At 36.4% G+C, this 15,349-nt stretch overlaps 1 protein-coding gene across 1 annotated transcript; it reads left to right on the forward strand.

The window, feature by feature from the left end:
* Positions 1 to 3,018: 3,018 nt before the first annotated feature.
* On the forward strand, positions 3,019 to 13,415 carry LOC104464095 (zinc finger protein 280D-like; the record flags this gene model as incomplete). The annotated part of the gene is made up of 3 exons (XM_010076712.1): positions 3,019 to 3,159; positions 7,151 to 7,521; positions 13,298 to 13,415. Coding segments are annotated over exons 1-3 (628 nt in total), but the record flags the coding sequence as incomplete, so codon positions are not given.
* Between the last annotated feature and the right edge of the window lie 1,934 nt (positions 13,416 to 15,349).

Consider the following 15,349-nt stretch of genomic DNA (forward strand, 5'->3'; position numbering starts at 1 on the left):
CACTAGCAGGATTCCTGGAATGCATTTTCTGTGTTAATGCAGTTAAAGATGCTGAAAACTGGGAAGCTAGTTGTGCTCTGAAAATGGATGTAGATGTTTCTTTTGGCAATGGAGATCATTTGAGCGGTTCCTGCACACCTCCTGTAATCAAATCCATTCCCCCTTACAACAACTTTGATTGCCAAGGCCACAGATTTTTTGACCTCTCAGCTGTGCTGGTAAAACTGTTAGTGGGGCAGGTTATTTTTAACTTGCACTGGTTCACATCGTAGTCCTGTGAAAAGTTGTACTAGCACAGTTGAGAGAACAGTGCAGCAGCAGGGTGGGCACTTGTTAGGCTGGCTTTGTTGCCAGGAAAAAAGGCAGTGAAAGCTTGGCTTCAAAACATGGGGTTGAAATAAAAAAAAGAAAGGTTAAAAGATCTGAAATAATCTTGATACTCACCTTTTAAAAGCTACCATACATTTCGAGTCACCTTTTGAGAATACCTTAATATGTACATCCTGATTCGTTAAATGAAACATCCATAAGAGGTGCCACCATTTGGTGTAACTTTCTGAAAGTCCATGCCTGTGGTGTATCTGGGGTTATCGCATTTCCCTGAGGTCAAATAAAACTAATTTTTTTTAAATAAAAAGCCCGAACTCATATTTATGTTGTCAGTTTTGTGAAAAAAGTCTCTGAAAATAGTCTTTCCTTTTGCCTTGAAGTCTGATAAACTTTGCCTCTGTGTTAGTGAAGAAAAGGTGTTCTGAAGAATGTCCTTCTACAGAGGAGAGTCAGGCTTGATTCTCTTTCCAGGACCTGGCGCATGGACCCTGTTGTCTCTGTCAAGTGGAAATTGACTTCAGGCTCTTCCTCCTTCCCCACAGCAAGAATCTAGTTTAGTGTCTTCTCTTCTTTCCTGGTACAATGTTTAACTTCAGCACCCCAAGCTGAGGCAGGGAGGAAGGAAGGAGTATAGCTTTGCTGCTTTATACGTCCCCAAAACTTAGCATGTAACATCAGCAGCCCCATTCTCATGCACTTTAATGAAAGTAGGGGCATGATTCTGTCTGCTCCCCTGTGATAAGCTATTGCAGACTAATTATTTCTACAGTCCATCACCAAATCTAGCAGCTCATTACTCCTATCCTGCAATTGTCCTCTCTTATTAGATATTAGACAGTTTCTCACTGTGTCTGTGCTGAAGACTTCAATTTCAAATGCTGTTGATAGATAATGAAGCATATTCTCAGTTGTACGTATTTATGCTTTCAAAAAATAAACTTACCCCAAAGTTTAATATATATGTAGCTCAAAATATTTTTGGAAAGAAGAACATAATGGGAAATTGTACAGAGAAATGTGTTGAATAAACACCCTCTTCATCTTACAAGATAAATCATTACGTTTTTAAGAAATATCCGTTTATGATTGTGAATGTAATCCTGATTTTGTCACCTTGTGTATAATGTTTGATAGTCTTTAATGACATATACATTAGTGCTGGTCTGGTGCCCTGGCTGTCAGGTTTAGGGAGTTAAATTGTCAGAGAACTGTTACTGCATAATAGGGGGAAGTCAAGCTTCCCCAACTAGTGTGCTTTGTCAGGTAAGTGTTGCATCACCACAAAAATGAGAGAAGTATTGGTAATGTTTTTTGTTGGCAGTGGCCTGGTAATAAGACTAGAAATTTCTAGAATATTCCTCACTTTTTGTCAAAGAAGTCCAACAACAGATTGAATTTGATTTGCTTAACTGCTCATTAATTTTGAGAAATTCCTATATTGACTGGAGTTACTATTGGGTTCCTCATGCAAAATACTATTGTTTCCCCTCCAATTTACCAAAAAAGGGTGACACTGAATTTTGCGAAGGTCTGTGTCTTAAGCAAAGCAAACACTGTTGTATTGGGATCCTGATCTTGGTTGTTGCTGAGACAGCCATGTGATTTTATGCAATTACTGGTCTTACTACAAATTGAGTTATTGCTAGTGTGTGTAAAGAGACATAGAAGTTTCTTATTTCCTGTATTGTTCAGAAACACTTTCAAGATTATATTAGAGGATGTGAAAATAAAGAAGAAAACTTAATTTGTCACCACCATTTATTTAAAAAAAAAAAAACAGTTATGATTAGTGGTGCTGATTGTAATCTGGTTAATTTCAAAAGCTACATTTTTCAGTACTATTTTCGTACATGACTTTTCCTTACTGCAAGAGCAAGTCTCTAAGCACGAGGGACTCAGTCTAATGAGATCTATGCAAAATTTTTATGAAGTCCTAATTAGTAATGAAAACGTTATGCAAAGCATTATGGGTATGGTTTGGGGGTTTTGTCATTCTGGAGTTTTTTGTTTGAGGTTTTTTTTGTGGGTGGTTTGTTTTTTGTTGTGTGGGGTTTGGGGAATTTTATTTTGGTATTGTTGGGTTTTAAAGATGATGTGACTGGATGGGAAGCCCTGGTGCAGTCTTACAAAATTTGTGGGGCTATGGTAGATGGTGGGTTTTGGTGGGGTTTTAGTTGGGTTGGTTTAGATGCAAAGAGAATGAAGTTCTGACTAGTGTTTCAGTAATTCGCTTGTGCCAGGAATATTATATGCTTCATAGCAGGGTCTTCACATTTCTTGTGAATCACTCACTTGGATATAGGAGTATGTTTCAAAAGACACACCTTTCTCTGTGATGTCAGTGGCTTCTTCTAATAGTTACTGGTGGATTATACAAAAATAGTTTAAATTATGTGGAGGATATCTTTAGTATTTTCTCATCTTTAGTAGCAAAGATGAGAATTCAAATAATTATCAGAGAGGTGATGTGGTGCCGATCTTTGAAGATCTTCTATATCAGATCAGGTTCAAAGGTTCAACCTGTATAGAACATTGCAGGGTGGGGAGGAGGGAGTGTGTGGGGAAGGAAAACCATTGTGTGGGAATTATGGTCAAATGCAGTAATCTTTACTGAACAGTGAAACATTTGTTTCATTAAAGTACTAAATGTTTTGGTATGTGTGGGTTTTTTTTAATTGTCTAGTCTCAAGATGGCAGAATTATTTATGGAATGTGAAGAAGAGGAGCTAGAACCATGGCAAAAGAGAGTGAAAGAAGTGGAGGAGGATGATGACGATGATGAACCAATCTTTGTTGGGGAAATCTCAAGCTCGAAGCCATCTAGTACATGTAAGATAACGTTTTCCATAATTTAAATCGGATATTTCAAACTTTGAACTTTGAAAATACAGAATTTTTAACAGTAGGACTGAAGAAATTCTACATCTTAAAGCTGGTTGCTGTCATACTGAAAATTGGAGTTCTTACAAAATTCTGTCCTAAAACCCAGGTTATGCACAGCTCTGTCTACTTCTAACCTTAAATTTCTGAAGTCAAAACAAGGACATTTGAAGGTTTAAGCACTAGCATTATGGTTAAAAATCCAGTATATATAGTGCTGAAAACATGCATGCAATTGCTCTTAATATAGTGATATTTAGTTATATGCTTGAAAGTGTCTCCCTGCTAAAGTAATGTGCATGAATTTAAGCCTTCATGTTACAGTCCCTCTTTTTTTCTCCACCCCACATTTCACGTGTTGGTGGATGGTCTGATTGGGTGGACATCATTCTGACAAAACCAAGGTAACTGTCTTAAGTGTCTGTAATAAAATCACAATGAGGAAAAGAGATTAATGTGAAAATAGAAGCCTCTCTGTTAATTAAGAGATTTTTATTAATAAGTTCTTTCATCCCCTGTAAAGTAAAGAGTTTTTTTCATCAAGTTCTGTAGTTTTCTCCTAATGCAGGCAGTGCAGGGAGTGAGGTTAGGTGGTTGTGATGACAGCAGATGTATCAGGATTCCATGTTTGTCCTGTGCTTGGGCTTTGGCAGGTAAGTAAAGGAGAACATTATTTTTGTTACTTAAATTAATTTTAATAATGAAACTTTCTGATTTCTGTATGCAGCCATCTTGTAGTCAATTATTAAGAGGTTTGACCTAAGGATTCTCTAGCTATCGAATACACAAAACTTTGCGTGGTGAGGTTTATCGTTTTCAGTTTCTGCCTTTTCTCTGCTATACTTGTATCCAAGATTTCCATAATCATTTTCTGAAGGTGTAGAGTTTGCAGTGAAGAATCTTGAGACAAAATGTTAAACTAAGCTTTCTGTCACACTCTGTTGCATGGACTTTGGAGCTATTATTAGCTGTTCGGTTGTATTAATTGGCAATACTTTCATCTTGCATCTGAACTCTATTTTACTTTGTTACTCAACTGGGGTAGTAAGTCTAATGCTCCTTACTCGAGCTTAAAAAAAGTGGAAAATTACATTTTAAATATTAAAGAATACTGAAGCTGATGTTAAAGTTGTCTCACATGAAAATAGTTCTTAAGGGTTAATCTTTTTGAATATTTTAAAAATATTCTAGATCTCTTGAAAATTTGAAGAATATTTTTAAATTATTCTAAGAAGTTTTCTGCAGTTAAAAACTTCTAGAAGGACTGAAAAATACCCTTACTCTTTTCTGGAAGATAGACCTCTGCATTGCTGTTGGTCATTCATTGGCAGTGGGTCATGGCATAGAACAACTATTAAGGCACTAGGCATAGGTTAGAACAAGAAATATGCCAAGTTTCATTGCAGTTGTTGTAGTCTCAGGATTTTTTTGTAGTCATAAAAGATAGAAGTAGTTCACGTGAAATCTATAATTTTTATGTGATTCAACAACTTCAAGAACTTTGGTAAAAGATAGAGACTTGCAATGTGTACATCTTACTCTAGTGCTGTCCATACTCGGTCCTGACACAGTAAAATCACTTATGGTATAACTTTTTACTTTATCTCTTTTCCTTCCTTCAACCTTTCTCTTTATAATCTTCTTCTTCACTATCAAAAACAGCTATGGAAGAATGACCTCAGTTCTTCTCTGGCTTGTAAGTAGTACTACCTGGCAGTAGTCAGGTTTCAGTTTGTTATTGGTGATAGGCAAGACACAGTCAACTCAACTTTGCTTATCACTGTTGTTTAGTTTTCGCCTGAGAAAATTCCTGTCTGAGCAGATGAAAAATTAGATGACAAATGGAGACTCGCATGTAGTTCTTAATTTTTCTTAAAACCGTATTTTCTGCAATATATAGCAATTTTTTAACCTTTTCCTGACAGTGCAATTATCAGTTTTTATGCAGACTGGTGTGGAAAACTTGAAGGAAATAGTTAAAAACCAAACTTTGACCTGCTGGCAGTGTCATGTACAATAAAGTGCCTCTTCTGACATACTGGAGGATTAGTTTGACTGGGATGAAAAGTAATTCACCCTTTGTTTGCTTTACCATTTCCTGCAGCTGCTCATTTGTGCTACAGTTACTGCTCATTTTTCTTCCTTTTTCATAATTTTAGAAACCTGTAATTTGTTACTACTTTAAAATGTTATCTTTGTTATATTGAGTGCTGTTTTACCTGAACAGGAGAAATAACGCTTTGATGGGGGAGGGAAAAAGGGCACATCAAGTGTGTAATCAATCAGTTGAGTCACGTAAATCTAGTTTATAATTTCAAATCACTGGCTTCCTGAAATGTTATTTTTAAAAACAGTAAATCTGCCTTTGTATTTTAGGATGTGAACTGTGTGTGTACCAGACTGTCTGAAGCTGAGTATGCTTTGTGAGATATTACTTTTAGGATAGCTTTTTCTTTGGTAGGTAGATGAAGGCTAATTTCAAATGTGAGATATATGCCCTAATTTCAAATATGAGATATAGATTTATTAACAAACACAAAAAGGTATGTGTTCAGCTAAATCCTGAATTAAGTTAATCCTTGCTTGTAGTTAGTGTTGTCTTGAAGTACAAATAGTATTACTATTACAGGGTGACATTTCATCATATCTTAAAAAATGCAGACCTGTTTGGATCTGTTGGTTGCAGCTGCTTTTTTATTAGTATGGTCTAAATGCAGGTGACAGGTGGAAAGCTCTGATCTTCTGAGCTCTACTGCTATTAGATTTATTTATCAACCTGAGTAGTATGTACTAATGAGCCATTGCTGGTGGAAACAGCCCTAAGGTTGTTAAACACAATGTGTAGATACTCTGAGACCTATTGTTTGAGATCTTTATGTAATTTGACCCTGGTTTGAGAGGGTACTTTAAAGCTTGTTGGTTAGATATTGGAGCATCAACCTGATTTCATATGCATATTTTCACATGTCAGAGCAAGAAACTTGACAGCGACACTAACAGAATTTAGAATCTGATGATAGAAAAATATTTTGATTTAATTAATATTTTTGTAACCTTCTGGAATGATCAGAAAGCCCAGACTAAGACATAAAAAGACAGGGAATATTAGTGGCGTTAGTTAGGGAGTAAACATCAAATCTAAGAAATTCCACATGTATCAGATGAGCTAGAACTCTGCTCTTAGACTACCATGTAGGCTATGTAAGGAAATCAGTCCTCTTGTGATACAATTCCAATACAACTTAAGTTGCTGGTCTGTTGATTTTTCTTTCACGTTGGAAAATGAAGATCATGAAGTCTAAAAACAAGTTTGCAAGTGCTATATTTTCCTGTAATGCAGAAGTAAATTGTGTAGTTACAGGTTTAGAGAAAATGCTTCCTTTAATGTAGAGCAGTTCTAGTATTTGGGGAACTTATTATGTATATGAGGAACAGAAGTGAATAAATGCATTATAATTATTAAAGCTAAATATTTATGAAATGTTCCTTTTTCTGTTTGCACTCTTATTTATGTGTTAATCTATCTCCAAGAAAATCTAAGATTCTTACGTGAACTAGCTTAACCTAAGGGAAGAGGAGTAGAAGAGCAGGTCTTAGTTTGTACAAATGATGCTTTGTTTTGCCAGGTCCTTATTTTAGAAATAATATTCTAATTTATAAGTCAAACCCTAATTGGCTTAATTAGTGGAAGTAAATGCTAGTTTTAATTTGAAAAACAATTAAGCTATTAATTTAACTGCAATTAAGATAAATGTGACTTTTGACAGATATATTGAACAGAGTCAACCTCAGCTCATCACGAAGGGGGATACAGAATGGTGCACCCAGTAGAGGTACTTTATTGTCCTAATATGGTAATTAAAAACAAAAAATCCACAACACTTATGAAACATTTGACTGCAAAATTATATAAAGGTAACTTTGGAATCCTTTGCAACAGGTACAGTTACTGCATTCAAGCCTGACAGTCACCATTATGCGACACCTGCCTCCAGCCCCAGTGCCCTGCCTGTTTCATCAGTCTTTCAGTCTGTATCCAGACCTACAACTAGTTCTGTAGAAGTTCAGCCATTGTCTATACCAGTGAATGTTTCAGGAGCTTCACAAACACTGCAGAGACCAGTTGCTGGATGTTTGTCAACACAGCAGATGCCTGGGTCAAGTTCTGGAATATCACAGCCTGTTAGCAGACCTGTAACCATTCCAGTGACGACACAGCCAGTATCAAGAAATATCACGGTTCCTGTAGTGGCTCAACCTGTATCCAGGCCAGTGACTACTGTAACAGCAGAGCCTGTAATACTCGATCAGGTAAATTTTTATTCCCTTAAACTGTAAAATACTCTGGTGCAATTACTTTTGAATAAATTAATGAGGAACATACTGACTCAGTGTAGTAATTTGAAGACCTGGACTAGATTATAGACTAGCAGTATATAAACTGTAAAGATTCTAGGACTGTAACCTTGCACTGGTGAATTAAAATATATATTTGAAAATACTGACTTAAAGATGATAGCTTTAGTTACAGTGGAATTACATTAAAGGAAAATCTCAGGCATAGGAGAAATTAGTACTGTTTAGGTTATTTTGTTTATGTTGTCTGGTGATATGTTGGAAATGCTTATTCTCTAAGTTTTTTGGGTTTCTTTACTCAGAGATGGATCCTTTGTATTGATAAATGAATTTTGTTTTTAAATAGCTCGCATTTGATGTTTAAAGTAACTTTGTGGCTTTCCCACCTGATTTTTACAGTGCTTCCCTTGGGATTTTTGCTTCTTGAGAGAATACTGTAGTGGTAGCTCCTTAGGTGTTTTTGGTTCATGTGCCAGTTGTAGTGAAACAGTCAGATAGTAAGGAGGACTTAAGCAACCAAAAATTGCAGGGTCAGTAGATGAAACAATTTGGCAACATACTTATTTTGTTTGAAAAGCCCAAGGGAATTTAGGCACATAGATCATATATCGTAGATCTTTCTGGATTGCCACAGAACCTTGGAATGATACCTTTAGGGAGTCAAGTTAGATGCTGTTTTTATTGCCTTAGCTGTTGGACATTTGTGAGAAGGAATGAAGATTAAAATTTCATATTTGTATGAGCTAATATTATGGCTATAATATTAGCTTACTACTGTCAGGGTTAAAATGAAGCCTGACAGTAGGCACCATCTCCACCATCCATGCAAACATACACACCTGCCGTTGTCCCAGCTGTCAGTCTTTTGATAGAAATAAAAATCATGCAACCTAATGTATTCTGCATTTGCTGAACAGCGGTGTCAGTCTATGAACATAGTTAATAAGGCCATTAAAACATGAGAATTGGGTGTTCTTAAGACTTGTGGCTAAGCCATTGCTGATGGGGGTTTGTATTTTAAGGAAGACAATGCAGTGGAATCATTGTCTAGCAACTGGGTAGCTGAGTCTCTGGCAGATTCATTAGGAATTAGGAAAGGAATCCTATTTTCCAATTTTGAGTCTTCAGCAGTTGATTGATAGTTTGCAGAGAGAAATTGTGGGCATGTCTGGTGAAGCTACATCAGTCTGTCACTGTATCTAAGAAGGCCTGAAAAATTATTTAATCAAAAGTACAGATATCAGTGGGATATCTAGATTGCCTCTGGAGTCCTCTTAAATCTATCTTTATAGAGCAAGGCAGGTAAATACAGAAACGTCTGCTACTTCACATAATGTATACACATATTTCAAGTCTGTGAATTTTACTTTTATAAATGTTTACTTATGACATAGTATGCTTTATTAAATCCTTTGAAGGACTACCGGGATGTCTTGCAGACTCTTCACTGCAAAAGAAAGCCTCCCCCTTTACTTCCCTTGCCCATACATGCTCATGTTTTTGTTCTAATAGATAATGCTGCTAATGGCCTCTACATTGTTTTTGTTAGAAAACCTTAGAGGAGACAGACCTAGGAAGGCTGAACTTCTCCGAAGATATGTGCAAGCTGGATATAACTTGTCAAGGCAGTGATTTCCTTTAAAGACACTATGCACACAGCACTTCTTTTTGTGAGGCTTCTTTTTCATTCATCAAGTTTACTTTCAACGGGAATGTCACAGATGAGACTTAAGTTTTCTAGTTTCATTTGGCCAAAATCTGCAGTTTGTTTTTCTTCCCTGGCAGAGTAGAGAAACACCTATTTGAAGAAGTTGCAGCCTGAAATATGACTTTCAAGTTACACAGCGTGGAAAAAGATCTCTAACCATGTGTTAGTCAGTTCTATCTATTCCAGGTTAGACTGACATGCTTTAGGAAGTAGTGCATAGATATTCCACTATTGAAGTTATCATATATTATGATTTCTTTACAGTGTTGACATTTTGATCATGACTTTCATGAGCTCTTAATTTTTTTAAGTTATCCTAAATGTAACACCATATTCTTTGGATGTTAAGGAATTCTTCGGTACCTTTAGAAATATTTTTCTGGGTTTTTTTCCTTGTTTTAAGACATGCTGAAAGTCTATCTTCCATCTCTTCCACCTAACTTTTCTAGATTCAGAATTGTATTTCCAATTTTAGCCTTATCTAGAATAATTTGTTTTCTTGGTTTTGTATTGTTCCTGCCCCTTGATTATGTTATATTTTTTATGGGGAAAGAGGCTTGTTTGGTTTGCCTTGTTTTCAGTGAGGTACAGTAGTTCAGCTTCTTGGGCAAAGTTACGTGCTTTAATCACTCCTGACACATATGTCACTTGCTGTTCTTGGTGTCATCTGTATACTACCCATATTTTGGTTCCTCTCCTTGGTTTGAATTGTCTTCATTCAAGAGCTCTGGAGGTTTTTCTGAAAAATTTTTTTCCCCTGTTATCTAGTCTTTATTTATTTGAAGCCACTGTTTTATATTGATGATTTTCTGCCTTGGGCCCTCTGTGGCAGTTATGTTCACACATTTTCTGTTTCTTCCCAACTTGTTTCTTCCTAAGTGGCAAGGGCTTCATGTAAGTTTCTCTGGTAGATCTTTGACATTTGGACCTTCAGTTTCCAGATGTTGAAACTTACCTTCAAAACTAAAATACTGTGATGTGAAGATAGCTGAGTTATGACTAGACACTATGGCAGGACCCCTCTTTAGCTGAACAACCTTCAGAGTGCCTTTGCATTCTTAATATGACGCAATGTTTTTTGATTTTGGGATGTCAAATTTTTTTCTGTGGGAACTGGTAGCTTTTGATCACCAACTGGGTTGAAACACGGTTCCTCAATTTCATAACATGTGGGTCTGTAATTTACCTTTTGCCAATGTTTGGTGTTACAGTTTTGTCACTGAAATACCCCTTTCCAATCACAGGCTTGATTAACTGACTTCCTGTAAAAGTCGAGGCTTTGTGTTCTTTTTACTGCACTATGTTAATGCAGTTCCAAAAATTCAGAGTTGAATTTGGCTTCGGTTGTACTGTTCACAGTAATTCTAATTCAGTCAGAACTACTGCAGTTGTATATGATAGCATAGCGCTATCCTCTTCCCAGAAAATTTATTCTTATTGGTGAAGATCTTCTGTAGTTCAGTGCTCAGAATGCTCTCCAATAAGCCCCAGCCAGTTCTGTCTGTACCTTTCCCCTACTTAGTAGGCACTTTCCTCAGTCTGAGTGTGATTCAGGTTCCCATTGTACTTAATTTTTGAGAGAGCGAAGGTCCAATACCATGCATTGTATTTCCTCTGTGTGGATTTGGTTACCAATTATGTGTTGGTTTCCACAGTTCTAAGGTCTAAGATCTGTAGTATGAACCTAGTATTTTCACTAGTCTCTTGGAAAACTGAGACTGGTGGGGATTATTTTTTTGTTTTCACTTGAGTCCTAGGACATTAATTTATAAAGATGCTGGGTTTTGCCTTTCTCCATGTGAGAGCACTTGTACATTTTAGTTTGATTTTTTTTTTCATTGATATGTTAAAGATGTTTTGCTTTTTCTTTAAAACTTTTTTGCGTTCTAAAGCGTGGGAAGGTATTGAGTTTTTCTGTATGTAAAATGACAGAGCCAAATTGAATTAAAGGAATAACTGTAAACATAAAAGGACATTTTGAAAATTATGAGACTTTGCATTTCTAGGATGCCTGTTTTTACTTTCTTAACCATTGGACACAGTTAGTATATGCTAGGGAGATGTACGTATGCTATCAAATTACCCAGGCTATTATTTTGAAGAAAGCTGAAATGTTAACAGCACTTAAACAGACCAGAGAGTAGTAAGACAATGAGATTTTGTGTGTGGCTATTGTATTGGTCATATTTCAAATGCAGGTGGTGTGCATAGTCCTTCACACTAAGCCCACCACAGGCTTACCGCCTGAGCATTTGTTGTGTTTTGACAAGGGGTTTGCAGGCTAAGCTGCTTTGCTTGTAATTTCACTGGCTAGTCTGAAACCACTGTGGCTACAGCAACACCTTCTCTGTTGTGACTGCATCTTATGTAGCTGGCACTCATAAGAAATAGAGCAAAGAAATATAGTAACTATTTCCACAAGTACTCTTGAACATCTTATGTTTGATTTGATTATAGGTTGGATTAGGTCACTCACCAGAAGAAGGAATGGCTCTTCATTATCATTGAGGTCCTGCAGGGTCTTCATTTAAGAGATGTACAACAAAAAGGCAGGATGGGGAAAAGCATCTTCCTTTTTGTCCAAATCTTTTCTGGTACTTAAGAGTCCTAAAATAGGTTATCATACCTGTATGTGTATTTGTGCACTTCTTTAGGCTTGTTTCCATCAAGTTTAGTCAACATGGTGGTACTTACAAGTGTGAACTTCCGCAGAGATGTTTTCAAATAAGTAGCACAATTGTGGATGGAAAGCGTTTTGTAAGATTGATCTATACAGCAAAAAGTATTTTGGCTTTTGTTTTGTGGATACTCTATGATAAAGTCTGTGTATATATATTTTTTTTTCTTAGGAAAATGGAGCTACTTTTGTCAAGTTTTTTGTTTCACTGTATAGCTTGATGAAGTGTAACCGTTTGAATTATTTGAGTAGAAGGATCAAGTGCCAGTATTTTGCTGTTCATACCTTAATGTTGAAGTTAAACCTAACTCTATTATAAGGTTTTCCTTAACTCCTTATTGCTGTTGCTGAAAATACTTCGTGATCCAGATGGTTTGTCTTAGGCTGAGTGGCCTATCTCGCACCCTAACCTTGAATATCTGTCCAGAGAACTAAATTTCATGTTTCTTTTCCCTCCAAATTTTACCTATTGAGTGATCAGTTAAGGTGTCTTGTTTTAACAGTTTTTGTTGTTGGAGACAAGAAATGTGGACTATTTCATTTTTTAGGTTATATGTAGTACTAAGGGGCAAACCTTCAAACTGAGGGGTAAGAGTCTACCTGTGCTTGGAGATGCTCAGAATTTAATGTAACAAGGTGCTGAGAAACTTGAACCAACTTTTAGGTTGGCTGTGCTTTGAAAAGAGGGTTTGATTATATTCCTTTCAGAAGTCCTTACAAAATTACATAAAAGAGAAAAAAAACCTTAGTGATATCACGAGTTTGAGTGCCATTCCTGGTCAATATCCTATAGATAGGCTTTTACTTTCATTAAAGCTTGGCTGCTTAGTAGAGTTTGATTGATTAATATCATCTTGCTCTGAGAAGCTTCTGAAGTTTGTGCTACTGCTGAGTTCTGTTTTCTGATCTTTTAAAATGCAGCTAGCTGTTACACAAGAGTAACAGGAAAGTGCCTGAGCTGGGACTGAAGAAAGAAAGTATGAGAGTTTTTTGAAAAACAAGTATAATTTGAAACATCATCAGACTTTTGAACAAAACCAGTTACAATTAGCAATTCAAACAGGTTTAGTAATATTTCATAAAATGGACTTTCCCAGGTCTTACGGTTGTTTTTGCTATTCTGATACACAGCTATGAATCAATTAACAAGCACTGATAAGAGTTGCAAGCTTATCAAAATGTCAAATGAGACTGTTTTGGGGAGATTATAATTAACTTGATTTATAGCTGAGTACTTATGGGTACTTTTAAGCAATCATATGTATTTAAAATAAACCCTTTGAAGCCTGCAAGTAAAAAAATGTTAAACCTCAAATTTCTTTTCCCTCTTGAAAATATCTTATTAGGATTATATTATGGATTCTCCACCAGCTGCACCAGATAATACATCTGGTATACTGTTTGGTGTGAGAGAGAACTCGGGAGTTCCACAGTACGAGACTGGGCCAGCAGTGAATGTAACAGGTGGGTATAACTGTAGTAGTTGATAAGAGAAAGAAACAGCCTAATGTCATTTAACTCTAGTGCAGATCTTTGGGTTATAACTTTAAATAGGCTTTCTACAACATAGTATAGCTACTTCTTGCTTCCCCCTGTACATAACACTGTATAATGTTTAATGAAATAAACTTTGGAGCCTTGCGTTGTCAGACTTTACTTTTCAGCACATGAGACTGACTGTAATATCAACTGAAGTCGTCTTATAATGCTTATTTAGATGGAAGAAAATATTGCCAGAGCCACTGTAATTTCTGACTGAGAGACTCGTTTTCAGTATATCCAGCACTCTGTGACTAGCATGAATAGGAATGGCAACAGAAGGGCTGTGAACAGTACCAGAACTTCCTGAGTCTACTGAGTGGATCCCCTGTGGTGATGATCTTGGTTTCGTGACAGCTACATGTAGGAGCTGGAGTAGACTATATATAGTAGTTGGAGGGGAAGAGAAAGAGTACGTATTTTGACAACTAAAGTATTTATTTTTCAACTAGCTAAACTGTGTTTTTAAGTAGGTTAAATACTTTCTGCTGAAACAAATTGAAAAGGGCCTTGTTTTGTGTCAGAGCAGATGGAATTAGATTTGCAGCATGCAACGTGTTCAATCTTAAACACACTATAACTTGGGACTTCCCTTCTCTTGTGAAGGATTGCATTTTTGTAATAACTGACCAGAATCCTGTCATTCAGTCTATAATTTACAGATGACAATCACTTCTGATTCATCCATGATGTAATAGATTGCATACAATGAACAGCCTAACTGTTCATCCGAACAAGTTATGTAGAACAGAGTGATTGCTGGTTTATTCTGCTTGATGTGATAATTATACATCTCTAGTTTAGGCAGATACTTCAGATGTGTCCAACTGTTCTGTGATATTGTTCTTATCTTACTGTTGTAAAGTAAGCAAGGGTTTTCTTTCTTGCAGAAGGTTCAGTATTACAGCCTTTGTGCTCCAGAGAATGGGTATTGAAGTTTGTTTGTGGGTTTGGTGTGTTTGTTTTTTTGTTTTTAATTTAGGAGACCTGCTTGCCTATTTAAAAATTACTTGTATTAGTCTCTTAAACACCAAAATGAAATACTTAAAAGCATCAAAGAATGTAATTCAAAGTGTCTTAAATATACCTACTTAGTCTATGTTTATTTCTGTAAAATGGCAATAGGATTTGGAAAGTAAGAGGTTTAATTGTGGGTTGAAACATGAGTGTCTTTATAACGCAGAAGGCAAATTTAAGATACATTTCACTTCACAACAAGGAAATGTCTGCATATTTTGTGGTTTGGCTTGCATGGTGAGGTCACATAATATGCTTATGTTCATATTGTTTGTATGTGCCAATGCGTATTTGCCTGTGTTAGTGCTGTACTTCCTCTAATTGATGTGCAGCGCTGGGCACAAGACATTCTGGAATGTAGTATTTAAAAACAGAATCCTTTTGGGAACTGTCCTGTGATACTCTCCAGGAGAATGTAACTTCTGTACGTGGATAGTTAAAGACATTTTTTTAGCTCATATTGCATACAAATTTATTTCTGAGGTCTAAGCAGGGAAATTACAAGCTGCTAATGGATGCTAACCAACCATTTTGTTAGGCTGCTAAGTAGGTGGTGGTCTTAAGTTAAACAGCATTGATAACTCTTACCTGCTGGTTGGATGGGCACTGCAGGTTGGATGTATGTAAAACTGTAGTTTGCATTCTGAGAATTGTCTGGGATCATTTTCCCACAAACTGTACCTACTTGGAGGAACCCGAAAATGCCTTAACCTACAGAAGAACTGTTCTGTGGTATTTAGGGGTTGACTGGGCTGTATGTGTGCATTCATAGCACTAAATAAATGGGAGATTTGGTGAGGGACAACGCACTAGAGGAGTTTATGACCTGGTGGCAATCACAG

Source organism: Pterocles gutturalis, unplaced genomic scaffold (genome assembly GCF_000699245.1).
Source record: "Pterocles gutturalis isolate BGI_N339 unplaced genomic scaffold, ASM69924v1 scaffold53043, whole genome shotgun sequence".
NCBI lineage: Eukaryota > Metazoa > Chordata > Aves > Pterocliformes > Pteroclidae > Pterocles > Pterocles gutturalis.